General features: G+C 33.6%; 1 protein-coding gene across 22 annotated transcripts in view; it reads right to left on the bottom strand.

The window, feature by feature from the left end:
• The window catches only part of PPFIA2 (PTPRF interacting protein alpha 2), a 495144-nt gene that overhangs the window by 269666 nt on the left and 209599 nt on the right, over nucleotides 1–15879 (bottom strand). Inside the window, exon 2 of one of the 22 annotated variants that reach the window (XM_064376931.1) lies at nucleotides 9729–9818. The exons of the other annotated variants lie outside the window; for them this stretch is intronic. Coding sequence (XP_064233001.1) covers nucleotides 9729–9731 — 3 coding nt within the window. The 5' untranslated portion in view covers nucleotides 9732–9818. The remainder of the gene's footprint in view (nucleotides 1–9728; nucleotides 9819–15879) is intronic. 22 annotated transcript variants of the gene reach the window in all.

Raw genomic sequence — 15879 nt, 5'->3', positions numbered from 1 at the left:
CCTCTACCCCAGTGTGTCCAGAGGAGACCTCTGTCCTGGTGGGTATCTAGGGCAGATAATTGAGTCAAAGAAAATTCTTCCACAACATTTAAATTTTAGACTTATCACTTATTTCTTCTTTCCTATTTCTTTCTTTTCCAGTGGGAATGTCTTTCCTTTCCAGTCCCATCATTATGTTTTGTAAACACATAATTTGTTTAATTTCACTGGTTCACAATTGGACAAAAATTTGCCTCAGAATTAATTATATCTTGAGTCTCACCCATATCCGATTTAGGAAATATTTAGATGAGACAAGAACTTTAGACTTTTAAGTTCATATTAGAACAAGTTAAAACTTTTTGGGCAATTGAAATGAAATGAATGCATTTTACTTTTGAGAGTGACATGACTTTTTGGGGGACATGACTTTTAAGAGGATATATTTAGAATGAAATGGTCTAAATATATCCCCTTAAAATTCTTATGTTGAAACCCTAACCTCCAAGGTGATGGCATTAAGAAATGAAGCCTTTGTGAGGTGATGAGCTGATGAGGGCAAATCCTTCATGAATAAGACTAGTGCCTTTATTAAAGGGTCTGAAGCTCCTCACCCATTAAAGCTGCCATGTGAAGTTACAGTGAAAAGACCACTATCTATGAACCAGAAAGTGAGCCCTTACTAGACACTGAATTTGAGGGTACCTTATCTTGGATTTCCAAGCATCCAAACTGTGAGAAATAAATTTCTGCTGTGTCTAAGTTACCCAGTTCATGGTATATTGTTATAACATCCCAGATGGATTAAGATACCTTCCTTAATAATTCTCTACCCCTTTAGATAAAGTCAATGTGGTTCCTGTGATGGATAGATGCTATGGACAAGGTCAAGACCCTGGTATTTTTTCCTCTGGTGCTCACTTTCTATACATCCTCTCTTGTGTTATGAAACTTGTGAGTTGCTCCTAGCCAAGGTGAAGAAGTGAAAAGATGTTTGCATATGTCATGAAGGTCCCAAATCACTTGCTTTTGGGTTAATCAAAAGGAATATTATTCTAGATGAGTTTGACTAAATCTGGTGAAAAGCCTTTTTGAAAAAAGATCTGAAGCACCCTGCAGGTAAGGGAAACTTTTCTACTGAACTGGAAGAAAAGCGTAGGTGACCATGAGGGTCTCAGTACCACAATCACAAGGGTCTGAATTCTAGCAGCCACACTATGAACATGGAAGAGGACTCAAAGCTCCAGATGAGAATTCAGATCTGGCTTCTGAAACTTTCAGCACAAGACTCACCTAGGTTGTGTCTAGATTCCTGAACCAAGAAAACTATCTGATAATGTGTGTTGTTTTAAGTTGCTAAATTTGTGGTGATTTATTTCTCACCACTGGAAATTAATACAGAACCCTTAGATATGTTCTTCTTATACTGTTTGCTAACTCCATTACAACACTGAACATGAAACAACTGTTGCTCATTGGTGACTTTCTTCCCAGTGAGACTCCAAAATCCATAAAGGCAGGAACCATATCTCATTTATAAAATTCAGTAATCAGAACATATTTTATTTTTGGCTTGAATAATATAGATACACAATAAAATTCTTATAAATGTTCCCATAATTCTTGTCTAAGTAATCATCATTGGTTAAAAAAAAAAAGTAAAATTAGAAAATCAAAAAATCCTTATTAATAAAATCCAGGTCTCAGGTCTCAATAGTGGACATTGATGAGTCATTTTCTCCTTTCTAAGTACTTAGATATTAGAGTAGGTATGTAGCCTTCCACATGCACCCTTGGTACTTTAAGGAAAGCCAATTAATCTCCTACTTTCAGATAACTCTTTTAGCTTGAGACAGCATTTTTTATTTCCCTAATCTGAAACATCGGCTTAGCCTCTTTCAAACCCTTCTAACTAATCTTAGCAAGGTCCACATGAACACACCACTTCCCCTAGTCAAATATATGCATAGTTCCTTCTTCACTTCCTTTTTTGAGTTTTGTCTAAATGGAAGCTTCTCAGGTAAGCCTTCCCTCATACCTTCAGTGTTCTCTGCTTTATTTTTTTCTTTAGTGCTTAATGCTTATTTAATTTATTTATAATATACTGAATGCTCTTGTTCCCCCCAAATTCATATGTTGGAACTCTATCACCTAATGTGATGGTATTAGGAGGTGGCAACTTTGGAAGGTAATTAGATTAGATGATGTCATGAGGGGTTAGTGACCTTACAGAGGTCCTGAGAGAGCCTGCTTCCTGCTTCCATCACGTAAGGGCACAAGTAGGTACCACCTATGAGTGGAAATCTGCTGGACTTTCACCAGACACCAAATCTGTTGACACTTTGATCTTAGACTTCTTAGCCTCCAAAACTGTGAGAAATAAACTCTGTTGTTTATAAGCTGCTCAGTTTGTGGTATTTTGTTGTAGCAGACTGAACAAACTAAGACACCATTTAACATCACCACCAATCACTCCTACTAGAATGTAAGTTCCATGAAATAGGGCTTTTAATTTATTACATTCACCTCAGTATTTCAGTTCCTAGAATAGTACCCTTAGTAGATATTCAATATTTTTTTTGAGTGAATGAGATAGTTCCAATGATCAAGTGAACAAAAATTAGGGGAGTCACCACCAGTAGACAGAGGCTATGAGGGTTCACCTTGAAGCAGACAGGTCAATTGAGAGAAATCAAGAACTCAGTCAGTGAAATGGGTAACAGGAATTCAGAAGATCAAGAAAATAATTAGGTAAAAGGTACAACATTCCATGTTCCAAAATAGAATTAAATAAAGTATCAGCTTTTTACTGAAGAAAATATCCATACACATTTTATATAGTCTAGAGACTGAATTTATTTCAAACTATAAGTGGAATCAGGCAAATATAACCGACTTCTAGGTATGAGGGGAAATAAAAGGAATTCCTGACAACAGAATTGGCTTTCCATTCAAATTAATGAGTACATGTGTTCATCCCTAAGCAGCAATGCTTTATAATCATCTATGACCACAAAATATAATTTAAGTTCACCAATTTATAAATTAGTAAATAAACAGAAAAATAATGCCAATATTAGAAACTGTCTACAAATGTGTTGTGAAAAGCATTTCCATAGCAACATCAGAATAATTATCGCTATAATCAGCAGTAGAGAAAATGTGCTAAAGCCAAGCTTTATTTTTCTCAGAATCATGGGACTGCAGTGCTCACCCACACAACAGAATCAGCAGCATGAAAAACAACAGAAAATGATATTTTATCTATAAAACAGTCATTGAGCACTCTACAATTATATATAAATCAATGAGTATAAAAATATATTAACAGCTATGAAAAGAGACATTTATGACATTTTTTAGTGTCAGTAAAATGTATCATATCCTAATCTGAGATTATTTTTCTAAAATTAATGCACTGTAGCTAAAGACCCAATTTTAGAACAAATGCAAGCTCATATGAAACATCTTAATTTGTATCTTATTAATGCAAGTAGCAAGACCTCATCTAGAATCAAGAAAGGCACAGTCTGTCAGAATCAATGTGTTAGAGAAAAGATAAAACTGACAACCCACAAAAGAATTATTTTTATTTTAATGGACATTAAACAAAGAAAATACTACCAAAATAAGTAATTTTCTGTGTTACATAAAGATATAAGCCATGACATATAAAAACGAAGTCATCATAGGTTTTTCCAGTCTATCAAAAAGGCACCTGAGTCTATTTGTTAATATTTCATTTACTTCGTCAGCATCAAGTGATAAAGTAATATCTTAATTTTCTTGAATTTGTATTTTTCTGCTATTTTCAATCTACTATTAGAGAGGTAAAACCCAATCCAATAGTCCACGAGGAAGAAATAACCTTCCAAGGAGAATATAAGCTTTATATTTATTCCAAGTAAATAAAGACAGACAGAGAGAGAGAGACAGAGAAGAAGGGAGGAAGGGGGAGAGAGAGACACACAGAGAGTGAGAGAGGAAGAGAGAGAGAGAGAGAGAGAAACGGAGAGAGAGAGAGAGATCTACACACCAGGATTGCTCCAGGCACTGAAAATACAAAGGTGAACAAGGCCATTTTTGTTCAATGTCAGCTGAATGCTTTTAGAAATTGTGATTTTCCAATAGGGGGTTGGCTACCTTCAGCTCCTCTAGTCAAATCCAACTGACTACTTGTTGCATGGTTCAGGTGCTAAATATGTTTTTTATACTTTTAAATGTTCCACATGGAGGAGAACAACACACATTGGGGACTGGAGGGTGGCGGGTGGGAGAGAAAAAGGAAAAATAACTAATGGGTACTAGGTTTAATATCTTGGTGATGGAATAATCAGTACAACAAACCCCATGCACAAGTTTACCTAGGTAACAAACCTGCACATGTAACCCAGAACTTAAAATAAAATAAAAAATAAACTATAAAATAAAAATAAAAGAAAAAATAAACCAAGACCAATACATACAATGCTATAAACTAAAATAATAAGAAAAATAACTTTAAAAGAATACGACATGACTTGTGAAAATTATATCAAATTCAACTTTCAGTATCCATGAAGATGTTTTATTGGAACACAGCCATGACCAACATTCTTTCATGGATTATCTGTCACTGTTGAGCCACAAGAGCAGAGGTGGGTAGCTGACACAGACTCTATGACCTCCCAAAGCTCAAAATATCAACTGTCTGTCTGGCTCTTTATAGAAAACTTTGCTAGCTACTATGGAGTTAAGCAAAGCTTTCACAGATATTCAGAATACAAATGAATACGATTTTAGTAAATTTGGAGCTTCAAGAAAGGAGGAAATTAAAAGTAGGCAGAATTCTCACAGAATTCTATCTGTCAGAAGGAAAATAGTACTTAAATATCCTCTCCTAAGAGCCATCAAAATGTAAGATCCAATCAAATGATATAATAGCCTAGGTCAGAAATGTAAGCTTTGTGAATAAACCTGGAATTTGTGGACTACAGGACCCAAAGAGCAACATTTTAAAAAAATTGTTCAAGTTTATGATTTTAAAAGGAGGCTCAGTATGGCAACTGGAATGAACAAAAAAACCACTTGGAATGTCCACAGCTATTCAACTCCTGCTCAGCCATAATCTCCAGTTGAAAAGCCAGCTCAGTCAGCTGAAAAGGGTACAGTCTCTGTAGTGGTACACAGTAAATAGTAACCCTGGATAAGCCAAGAGAAAATTGAGGAGAATAGAAAAGAGAAAAAAAGAACTACATTATATTAATATATCTGTTTAAAAATGAATCTCTACAAATTTGAATATTATGTATTTGCAATGTTTTAGACATTCTGTCCTTATTAGAGATAGAAGTCAGACTTGTGATTGAAATTTAAAATGATTTAGAATTGTGACTTTAAGTAGAAATCTTACTCTGTTTCTATGCAGTATTTATACAATTAAGAAACCTCAGACTTAAATATATTAAATCATCTGATTTCCCTTTTAATGGTCGGTTGTTTGACAGACAACATCATTACAAATTCCTTAATTTACTCTCAAACTTTTATAAATTTAAGATGCAGGAAGTTTCAATTCTTTGATCTGAGTTACAAAAATAATTTCGAAGCAATAACTTGAACTACTTTGCTACCAGTTTACTTATGCCCAGCGAATAGAAGCCATGCCAGTAAATCAAATTGTCATAAATAGTAAAGAATTTATTCATCCAAAAATACCTATTGAGTAGTTAGTTGTAATGTGTCTAGAATTCAATGTGGCACTACATATTCGAGATGAATGATAATGTGCCTGCCCTTCAGTACACTATAGAATAGTGGGAGAGAGAGAGATAATTAAATCACCAGAGTAGAAATATGATAATAGGATAAATGGAGTATACCATGAAATCACACACACACATACAAAAAGGAAACAAAACACAACATCAAAAGATCACAGAGGACATTCTGGGTGAATTAAAGCTTACGTGGAATGCTGAATAAAAATGAAGAATCCCCTAAAATATAAATATATCATGTTTAGACAAATTACAAAGAAAAAAACAAAACAAAACAATCACGAGGAAGAGGATGATGATAATTAATAACCAACAAGTGAGAAGGATGATTCAGATATTGTCACATGAGGATATAGCAAGATATGAGATAGAAAGGAAGACAAGGTCTACTGTTCCAGGAACTTTTTAGAATATTTAATGGATAGATTTTCTTCTAAGGGTAATGAGGAAATTTTAAATATTTTTTTATTTCTTTAAACAAGACAGTAACACAGGTAAAGTACCCTTGGCTGGAGTAAGACTAGAGGCAAAGAGATGAATTCAAAGGCTTTAATAATAATGGTACTGGTAAGAAATAATGAGGACACCAGAATCTGAAAATGAGAAATTCAAAGAGCAGTTTATTAAACCTCTTATGCAAATAATTTAGAATTAATCAATTTGATGTAATTAGGAAATAAGTATAATGGACACATTTCTTCATAAATGAACTGCTTAATTCCTAAAAGGTCAGCATGATCTCAATGTAATATATAGCTGTAACGCCAAACCACAACGTTTGGCCACAGTTACTTGGATCAAAAATTGTCTTTGGAAATAAAAGCAGCCATGACATTTGTTGTCCAGAAAATTTTTGACTTGGGTGGCCTGGCTTTAACAGACGAGCAAATCCAGTCAAATTAGAGACATAAAGATTGTCACTAGTAAGCCACAGACTTTGAAGCTGGAAGATTATGTACCCTTGAGTTGTGGGGTGGACATTTTCAGATTTGTGCAAGCTGATGACTAAGTCAATTTGTAAGAAATGAAGATAGAACAGAACAGAGAGAAAAAAGGAAATTGAGATGAAAATCATACAGTCTCTAAGAGACTATCAGATACAGTCCCTAAGAGACGATCAAAGCAGCTCAGCTCCCAAAAGTTTGCCAGTTGCCATGAGATCAAGTAGTCCTTTCACTATCTTCAGATTTTGTGAGGCCCTTCAAAGCTTTGCAATTTACTGTGTGTTCTTGATCTAGTTTACATGGGTTCTGTTGCTTACAAACAAAAAGGCTCTGCATAGAAAATGCAAAGAACCATTAATGAAATAGACAAAATACTATACAGTTAGAAATTTATTTTACTCCACCTACCAAAGAAATTATTTAGCTTCTCCTTGAATATTTTCAGTTACCAGAAGTGTAACTTTTTCTGATTATAATCTATCCCATTTGCAGAATTTTAGATATTAGCAGCTAATTCTTTTTATTATGATGAAATCTATCCTTATTCCCATTTTATTTTTAAAACAAGAGCTATGACCCCTGTTTGTTTCTTTGCTTTCCTCATGCCATAACCTCCTTCTCTTAAGCAGAGTGCCTAAAAATATTTATAAAATTATTATTTGCATTTCCCTCCTCAACATATTAATTGAAGCAGTTTTCACTGATAGAATAAAATCCCTTTTACATCAATCAAGAAGGCATTTCCATTTAACAAATATCACTTATAATTTTTTTTGTTAGTAATGTGTTTCTCACGTATTTTGTTTTTGGCTTAAATGTAGCTGACAGCCCAACTTTGTATCATAATGTTGGTGTGGGTCACTTAAAGTTCTGAGTAAAGTTTCAGAGCTCAGTCTCATGTCCAGTGTTACCAGTGTCTTGGTAGAAGAAAGGGATTTAATAAAATGAAATGTTTAACCATGATGGAAAGGGCATTGAATAAAATGTCCAAAATGTATTTAGATATTGAAATATATAATGGTTATAAATGACATCACAATGTTTTAATATAAAAAGATAACATCACAACATTTTAGTATAAAAGGGAATTCTATAAATGTACTTACATTCTCCAAATATTACTAACAATTGTAGAATTTATGAAATTTATGCATATATTTTTAAATAGTTTATATATTCAATATCTTTCTTATCCTATTCTTTAAGCCTAGGTTATTCAAAAAAAGTACAACCTAGAAGATCAAATTTATTACAAATTAAGTACTGGTAGACTATAATGAGTTACAGACTTTCTGCAGTAATTTTCTACCACTTGAAAATTTCCACATTTGAAAATTTGTGAATTTTGGGGGGCAGAAAACTGAATTTGTGTGCAAAAGTTGCTCTAAATTAGAAATAGTTTTATGTTACAAATATGTGAACAATGAATTAGAAATTATCAATATTATATCAAAAATACTCTTTAATTATAATGGTTTCTAAATTCATATGTATATTTCCTGAAGTCACTGTCCCATCCTAGTAAATTTGCACAATAATATCATATTTGTCTTTAAATTATCACTCCCTTGCTAGACTTTTTACCAAAAAGAAATGAATGGATAAAGAAAATGTAATATATATATATATACACACCCACACAATAAAATACAATTTGACCGTAAAAACATGAAATCCTGTCATCTACAGCAACATGGATGGAAATGTGGGTCATTATGTTAAGTGAAATAAGCAAGGCACAGAAAGACAAATATTGCATGCATCACTCATATGTGTGAGCTAAAAATTTACTCTCATGGAGTGAATGGTAGTTATCAGAGGCTGGGAAGGGTGTGTGTGTGTGTAGAAAGAGGGAGAAAATGAGAGGTTGATGAATGGGTACAAACATAGAGGTAGATAGAAGGAATAAGTTCTAAAAATCAATAGCAGAGTAGGGTGACTATAGTTAACAAGAGTGTATTGTATATTTCAAAATACTAATAATTATCAGAGAGGACTTGAAATGTTCCCACCATATAAAATCTAGAAATGCTCAAGGTGACAGATGTCCTAAATGCCCTGATTTGATTATTACACGTTCTATGCATGTAACAAAATATCACACCTTCTTCATAAGATGTACTAATATTATGTATCAGGAAAAAATATTTTGAAACACTATTAATGCCTTTTCCCTCTTGGAAATTACATTGGTTCCTTTATACTTTTTATTATTTTAAAAATGTCTATGAGGGACTCTAAAGACTAATAATTTACTGTTAAACATTGAGTTTCAAATTTATCTAAAAATTTCAAGAGGGAGAGGAGGAACTTTTCCAGAAACAACCCAAGAACCAAAGCTGAGAAGACAGTTCATGAAGTCAGAAGTGAGAGCAGATAAAGTGACTGACACACAAGAACTCTTTCAGAAGTAGAGGAGGGAAGCAAGAAAATGAGAAAAAGAAGAATAGAGATGATATGCAAATGGTTTGCTCCCTGCTCAGTGTTGAAATTCTGAGGAGGGAAAAGATGGATTAGTTTGAAAGATTCAGGTGGACTGGAGAAATGAATAACTAGGGGGAAGTTTCCTGCTTCCCCCAGTATAGTCCTGTCAAGTCCTAACATCTTCAGAGAGGTTCCAGTTTTATCAGGTGCTATGACCACCATGAAACAAGAAGGTTTCAAATATATGAACAATAAATTTGAACTTACTGCTATAGCAAAAATCTTCTTAGACTATAATGGCATATACATATAGATGTCTCAATATACAGAAAATTGCCTATATTGGGTAAAAGGTTGTCTAGCTGAGTGGACATGAGAATAACCTCAGATGGTCTGGTACACAACAGCTTGGAGTATGAAATGTGTACTTGAAATCTTCAGGGCAATAAACAGCAAAGGGTATGCAGAAGAAGTTCTGAGAATGCTGGTGGACTTCAAGAGGACTGGGTTCGGGAAAAGAGGGTTCTGGAATTTGGGAACTACTGATTATTGGCAAAGGCCAGATCTACAGTCACCAGCACTGGATTTCAGAACAACACTTGAAAGACAAGATGGTACCCACCATATCTCAGTGAACACTAGGTCATGATGCTCAATATCCTGAAAGGCAGAATCTCACTGTAGTAGGTGCCATGAGATCAGGTTGAGACACCTAAAATGAAGAACATCTAACTCAATATCACAAAAAATACATATATTTCCCTCTTCTTCTAGATCTATCTTGGAAAGGAAGGAAGGGAAAAAGTTCTTAAGATAGAACCACCCCTCAGCAAACACACACACACACATACACACACACACACACATACACACAACTACTGAGGGTATTTCAAACTAAAAGAGACTGAGATCTCTTTATAACACTCATGTATTGCTTTATATGAGGAAATGAGAGTTTAGGAACAAGAAGATACCCATCATAGAAAATAGGAATTTATTCTTTTATTTTTAGGAATTATGTGAAATTTCCCTTGTTATAATTATAACTTGACAAACTCCTTCACTCATTCTGCCTTTATTGCAACTGTGTGCAAATCTACCTTTTCTAAATAAAACCAGAATAAAACACAAGGTAACATCTAGGAAGAAAGCATTAGCAAACTGTGCTATTAGACACTTCACTAAATCAGGCAGGTCGTAAAAAAACAAGCAAAGCCAGATTTTCAAAACCGATCCTCAGATTCATTTTCGCACATCATCAAATTAAAGTTTTCAGTGAATATATGAGTGTTATAAATATAGTCAGCATGTCAGCATGCAAAGAATACACTATGAGAATTAATTACCAAAGCACTTAAAATTCATCAAAATCACAACAAAGCTGACAACTATTATTTACTTCCATATCAGATTAGTTGAAGATTAACATGAAACAAGAAAAAAATGTGTCATCTGTTCTGAACTATCTACATGGTAATCATCTCTGGGTCAGAATAATTTCCAAATTTTACTCTAACATACTCATGAATACTTATTATTACATATAGCATGTACTTTTATCTGAAATTTTTATGGTGCTTTACCATAAATAATAGCTTTTAATTATATTTTCCAAACCACTCGAATGTCACGCTAAGAAATATCAACAACTTTATTTTAGATACCAACCAAAGAGTAGTATTGCTTCCCCAACATCTTTATATCAGAAAATTAAAAAAAATTACAACTTTTTCTTAAATATTCAAAATTTTAAATTTTATATTGAAAAAATCAATTTATTCAGTTTCCCAAAGGAACAACAAAAAATGTGAATGGCAAATTGACTATTGAAGATTATTCAATTAAAAATAAATACATTTGAGTTTATTACAGATTACTCAATATATGTATGTGTATATATTACATGCATTATATATAATGCATTACATGCTCTCTCTACATATTTATACATATATACATATATGTGTGCATATATGTATAAACATGTGTGTGTATTTATATACATGTATATATATATATACACACACACAGAAAAAGGAGAGAGTTTTGAAGAAAAGAATGAAATAACTTCACCATTGGAAAATTCTCTCTGAGGTGTGGTAAGGAGAAGAGGAAATGAAGAAATGTTTGTTGTTGTTTTTTAAGTTAACATGACATAGCTAGAAAAATAGGCTATATTTCAAATATACCAGTTAAGACTGATGGGAAAGTTAAACATTTTTTTAAATCCATGATAAGTTCCCCACCAGTTACTTACAGGTTTATGGTTTTACATCCGTAAATATTGATTTATTAAGTATATACTGTTTTAAGAGTATAATATAGCCCTAAAATCTGACTGGGAAGCAGAAGGAGAAATAACTTCAAAAGAAATGAAAAATAAGCATCTTCCAACAAAGCACTTAAACATGTATGTATTTTGTAGGCAAAATGAAAAATTTAATCTGGAACATTTGTAGAGAAACCAGGCAACAGAAGATATTCTTTGATGTAATTAAGGTTTAAAAAAATTCTGCTGGGACAATTATGTGGTATATCAATTTCAGCATTTAAACATTTGACTTTTCTCATTATCTCACAAATCTCCCCACTGACAATGGAGACACCATCTCCTTATTTCAACACTTACAAGCAAAAAAGAGAAAGAAATAAAAGAAGAGAAAGAGGTAAGGGAAGAAGCGTAAAAAAGAACAGTATGGTACTAATTACAATCAAAGGCATCCAAAAATACAGAACTGAAAAATCAATTATTTCTTACTCTGTGCCTTTGCCATGCAATGCCAAATAAAATAACTGTGTGTACTTAGATTGCCTCTTGCCTTTCACACCAATGTTTTGTGGACCATCTACTCATCTAACCTGATCTCTGAGATGCCTCCCTTATAACTCTTGGTAAACTTAAATGTTCTCTATAGACCACTTATTCTAATGTCAACATGCCTCAACTAGACTGCATATCAAAAAGTATTTTAAGAATTCCTTCTGCCTGTTAGACTGTTAATGAGTTCTCTGTTTTATGAATTTTTCCAGGGCTTGACACCATGCCTGGCCTGTTCCATGTCTGACCTCTGCAGATGTTCAGTCAGAACAAAAGATGAGCTCTAAGGGAGAAAACTGGCTGGCTATGAGGGATCTCAAAGTGTAACATGTTCTTACTGAGTCTTCCCTAGAACAGTGCCTTCCCTGCAACTTTTTGTGGTTAAATATTTGATTTTTGTCAGTACACTAACAGTGGATCAGTTTCTAAAATTTAGACACATTATTCATATTTACAATCTGATAATAAGAAAAAGTCCCAAAAAGTAAACAGCAGGCTTCACTGTATAGTAGTTAACAGCACAACTCTTGAATTGTATTGAATCAAATGTTACCCCCACTAGGTTGCAGTGTTAGAAAGTTATTATAGCCCAATGAACTTGCTTCTTCTTCTCTTGCAAAATAAGCATAAAAATCATTACCTCAAAAGTTGGTTATGAACATTAAAAATGGTAAGTCATGATGAATACATAGCATAATTACTGCATATTCACAATAAAGAGCAAATGTTGATATTATCATGACAATATTTAAGAAAAGTTACAGATCTTGATGATCAATCAATTCCTCCATTACATGGATGTTTATGGGCATAAGGCACCATTCTTAATGCATGGATATATTATTGTATAAAAAATGATGGAGTTTAGGTTCTAGTGTAGGTAGAGATAAACAATAAAAATACACAATAAATATGTTTTATGTAACAAGAGAGAGGACATATGCTTTGGGAAATATAATAGAGGATGTTCAGGAAGATTGGAAATGCTGAGGATGAGGGAAGGGGAATTACCATTTTAAATTCGGAAGTCCCAGTAGGTAGCATAGAGAAGATGGTATTTCAACAAAGACTTGAAAGAAGTGAGCATGTGGGTACCAGGAGTAAAAGCATTTTATTAGAGAAAACAGCAAATACAAGGGCCCTAAGGTGTAATGTACTGCCTGTTTTGTGGAACAGGATGGGGGCTGGCATGGACAACAAGGAGTGAACGAGGGAAAAGAGAGTATGAGGTAAAGTCAGAGCTGAGTTGTGTCCACAGGTCATTCTAAGAATGTTGGCTTTTAATTGGAGTAATATAGGTAGTCTGGAGGGTTTTGAGGACAATAATAACAAAAAATGAGTTTTAGCATCACTTTGGCTGCTGTATTGAGAATAGACCACAGAGGAACCAGGGTAGAAGCAGAGTTTAGGATATGTAGCTAGAGGACTATTGTAATAATCCAGATGAGAGATGATGCTTAGACTAGGGTGGCAGCAAGGGAGGTGGTGAAATGTGATCAGATGTCTGTATGGGTTGTTTTGTGTGAAAGAGAGAACTCAAGGATGATTTCAAGATTTTATACTAACCCACTGGAATTGAATTGTCATCAGTTAAGATGGGGAAGACTCTGAGGGGAGCAGTTTAGAGACAAAGTGCAGGAGTTCTGCATTAATATTAGTCAAGTGAGATGTTTATTAGAAATAGAAATGGAGACATTGGGTAGGCATTTGCATATATGTATCTGAAGGTCAAAGGAGAAATATGGGCAGGAAATAAGCATTTGAGAGCCCTTGACCTACAAATGGTATTTAAAGTCACGAGATCCGGTGATATTTGATGATATCACCAAATAACCAAGGTCTGTATTTACCATATTTCAGTCTTAGGACGTCTGGAGAAGAAAAGAAGCCGGCAATGAAAATTGAGAAGAAACAGTGACTTAGGAGAAGAACTTGATGTGATTTCCCCACAATTAGCATCAATTGCATCATAAGAGACCTTGTTAGAAATGGAATCCTGTTACTCATGCTTTAATGAATCAGTGGGGCCCAGAAATTTGTGTTTTAATAACTTCCAGGTGATTCTTACACATGCTGAGGTTTAAGAACCACTGCTGTATAGGGGCAGTAGAATTTGGGATAAAAATGTAAGAACTTTCATTAATCTCCTTAAATGTTAATACAGTGTCACTGAACCTCTTTGAAGAATCACTCTACTAGATACAGAACTAAGTAGTCACTTATTGAGCTCAAACTCTAGCACTCCATATTTAGATGTTACCACACTTAATGTTTTACACACTTCTGTATTTCTTAATTTCTCATTTTCCATTGCTGTTAGGCATGATTGCTTAGAATAAGTTTTATTTCCTCAATTTGATATCACTAACTTCAATTTCTTTCCATTAAATCTGATTAAAGAAACTCAAATTTAACTAAGGTTTTAACCATCCAGGGATAATTAGCATTCCAGAAGAGGGGTTTGTTTATCTGCATAAATTCCCACAATGTAGGAAAACAGAGAGAGGAGAGAGATTGACAAAGAGAGAGAGAGACCAATAGATATTTGTGTTTATAGCCCATTTCTGGCAGATTCTATACTTCTCACCAACTCCTGTACACTTGCCTTATCAAAGCAAACAAAACAAAATAAAATGACAGTTAACAAGGTAATAAAAACACCAAACAAGGGAATAAATAAATAAACCTTTTGAAATCTTCTTCAATATTTAAGTAGAAATATTTATCAAAAGACTTAGCAATTAAGAATGGAAAGAGCTATGTTTTATATCAACTCAACAACTGATTTGGGGAAAGTGATTTAATCTATCAGAGTTTCTGCATGTTTAACCATATAAATGTGTACAGCTAGTAAATAATCCCTGTAAACTCACAACAAAGGCTAGGCTTGGTCTCTTATATGGGAAAATGCTTTGGCAGCCAAAGAACTATGCAGAGATTAAACTGATATTAAAATGCATGTAACAACATATCTTTTATTAGAGGAAGAAACTTTAGGACAGGGAGAATTTATCAATTTTAAATTTTAAATAAATATAGCTCTCAACTAGGATTTTAAAAAGTATTTCAAGGGAAGATTGCATATACATAATCTTGTGTTAATACATCGTTAGCATTGTTTTATTGATACAAATAGAGTATTCAAAACAAAAATTAACATATTTAAATAGTTATCCATACTCAAGTATTATTGCAGTTTAGAATTCTAAGGTATTTTGGCCTATTTAAATGAAAATAACATGTAGAAGAGTATAGAAATAAAATGGCATACCCGATATCTATCATTAAGATTTAAGGGGTATTTTCATACTGCTATATTATATTTAGATCTCTCTTTAGGAGAACAAATACATCACAAAAACAATTAAAGCTAATGCCTCCTCATTTCATTTCTCTATCTCTTTCCCCAGAGGTGCCTGCTATACTGAAACTGGAATCTATTATTCCCATGCAAATTCTTGCACATTATATACATAGGTATTAACTTATAAATAACACATATTATCATGATGTGTTTAAACATTTGCATAAACAACTTTTTAAATTTAAGATTAAGGTTTGAAATTTTTCAGTGTTGATACATATTGTTAAATAGTCTTCTATTATAAAATAAAACTATTTAGGCTCTTACATAGAATCAGTTAGGCTGTTTCCACATTTTCCCCCATATTACAAACAGTTCATTGGCAGGAATTTTCTTCTTTTAATGAGTCCTATTCAAATGAATTCAGCTGTGGGAAATTGTTTGTGGCACATTCACATCTGACAATTCTGTTCATGGGCTCCTCCTCAACAGCTGCCCCTACTAATGCAAGATAATTTTTTTTTTTTAATTGCATTTTAGGTTTTGGGGTACATGTGAAAAACATGCAAAGTTGTTGCATAGGTGCATTCATGGCAGTGTGATTTGCTGTCTCCCTCCCCCTCACCCATATCTGGCATTTCTCCCCATGCT

The sequence above is a fragment of the Aotus nancymaae genome, unplaced genomic scaffold (assembly GCF_030222135.1).
Source record: "Aotus nancymaae isolate 86718 unplaced genomic scaffold, 86718_ANA_hifiasm-v0.15.2.pri h1tg000016l, whole genome shotgun sequence".
Taxonomy (NCBI): domain Eukaryota; kingdom Metazoa; phylum Chordata; class Mammalia; order Primates; family Aotidae; genus Aotus; species Aotus nancymaae.
The sequence above is the reverse complement of the archived record's forward strand: the minus strand, read 5'-3'. Positions and strand labels throughout refer to the sequence as shown.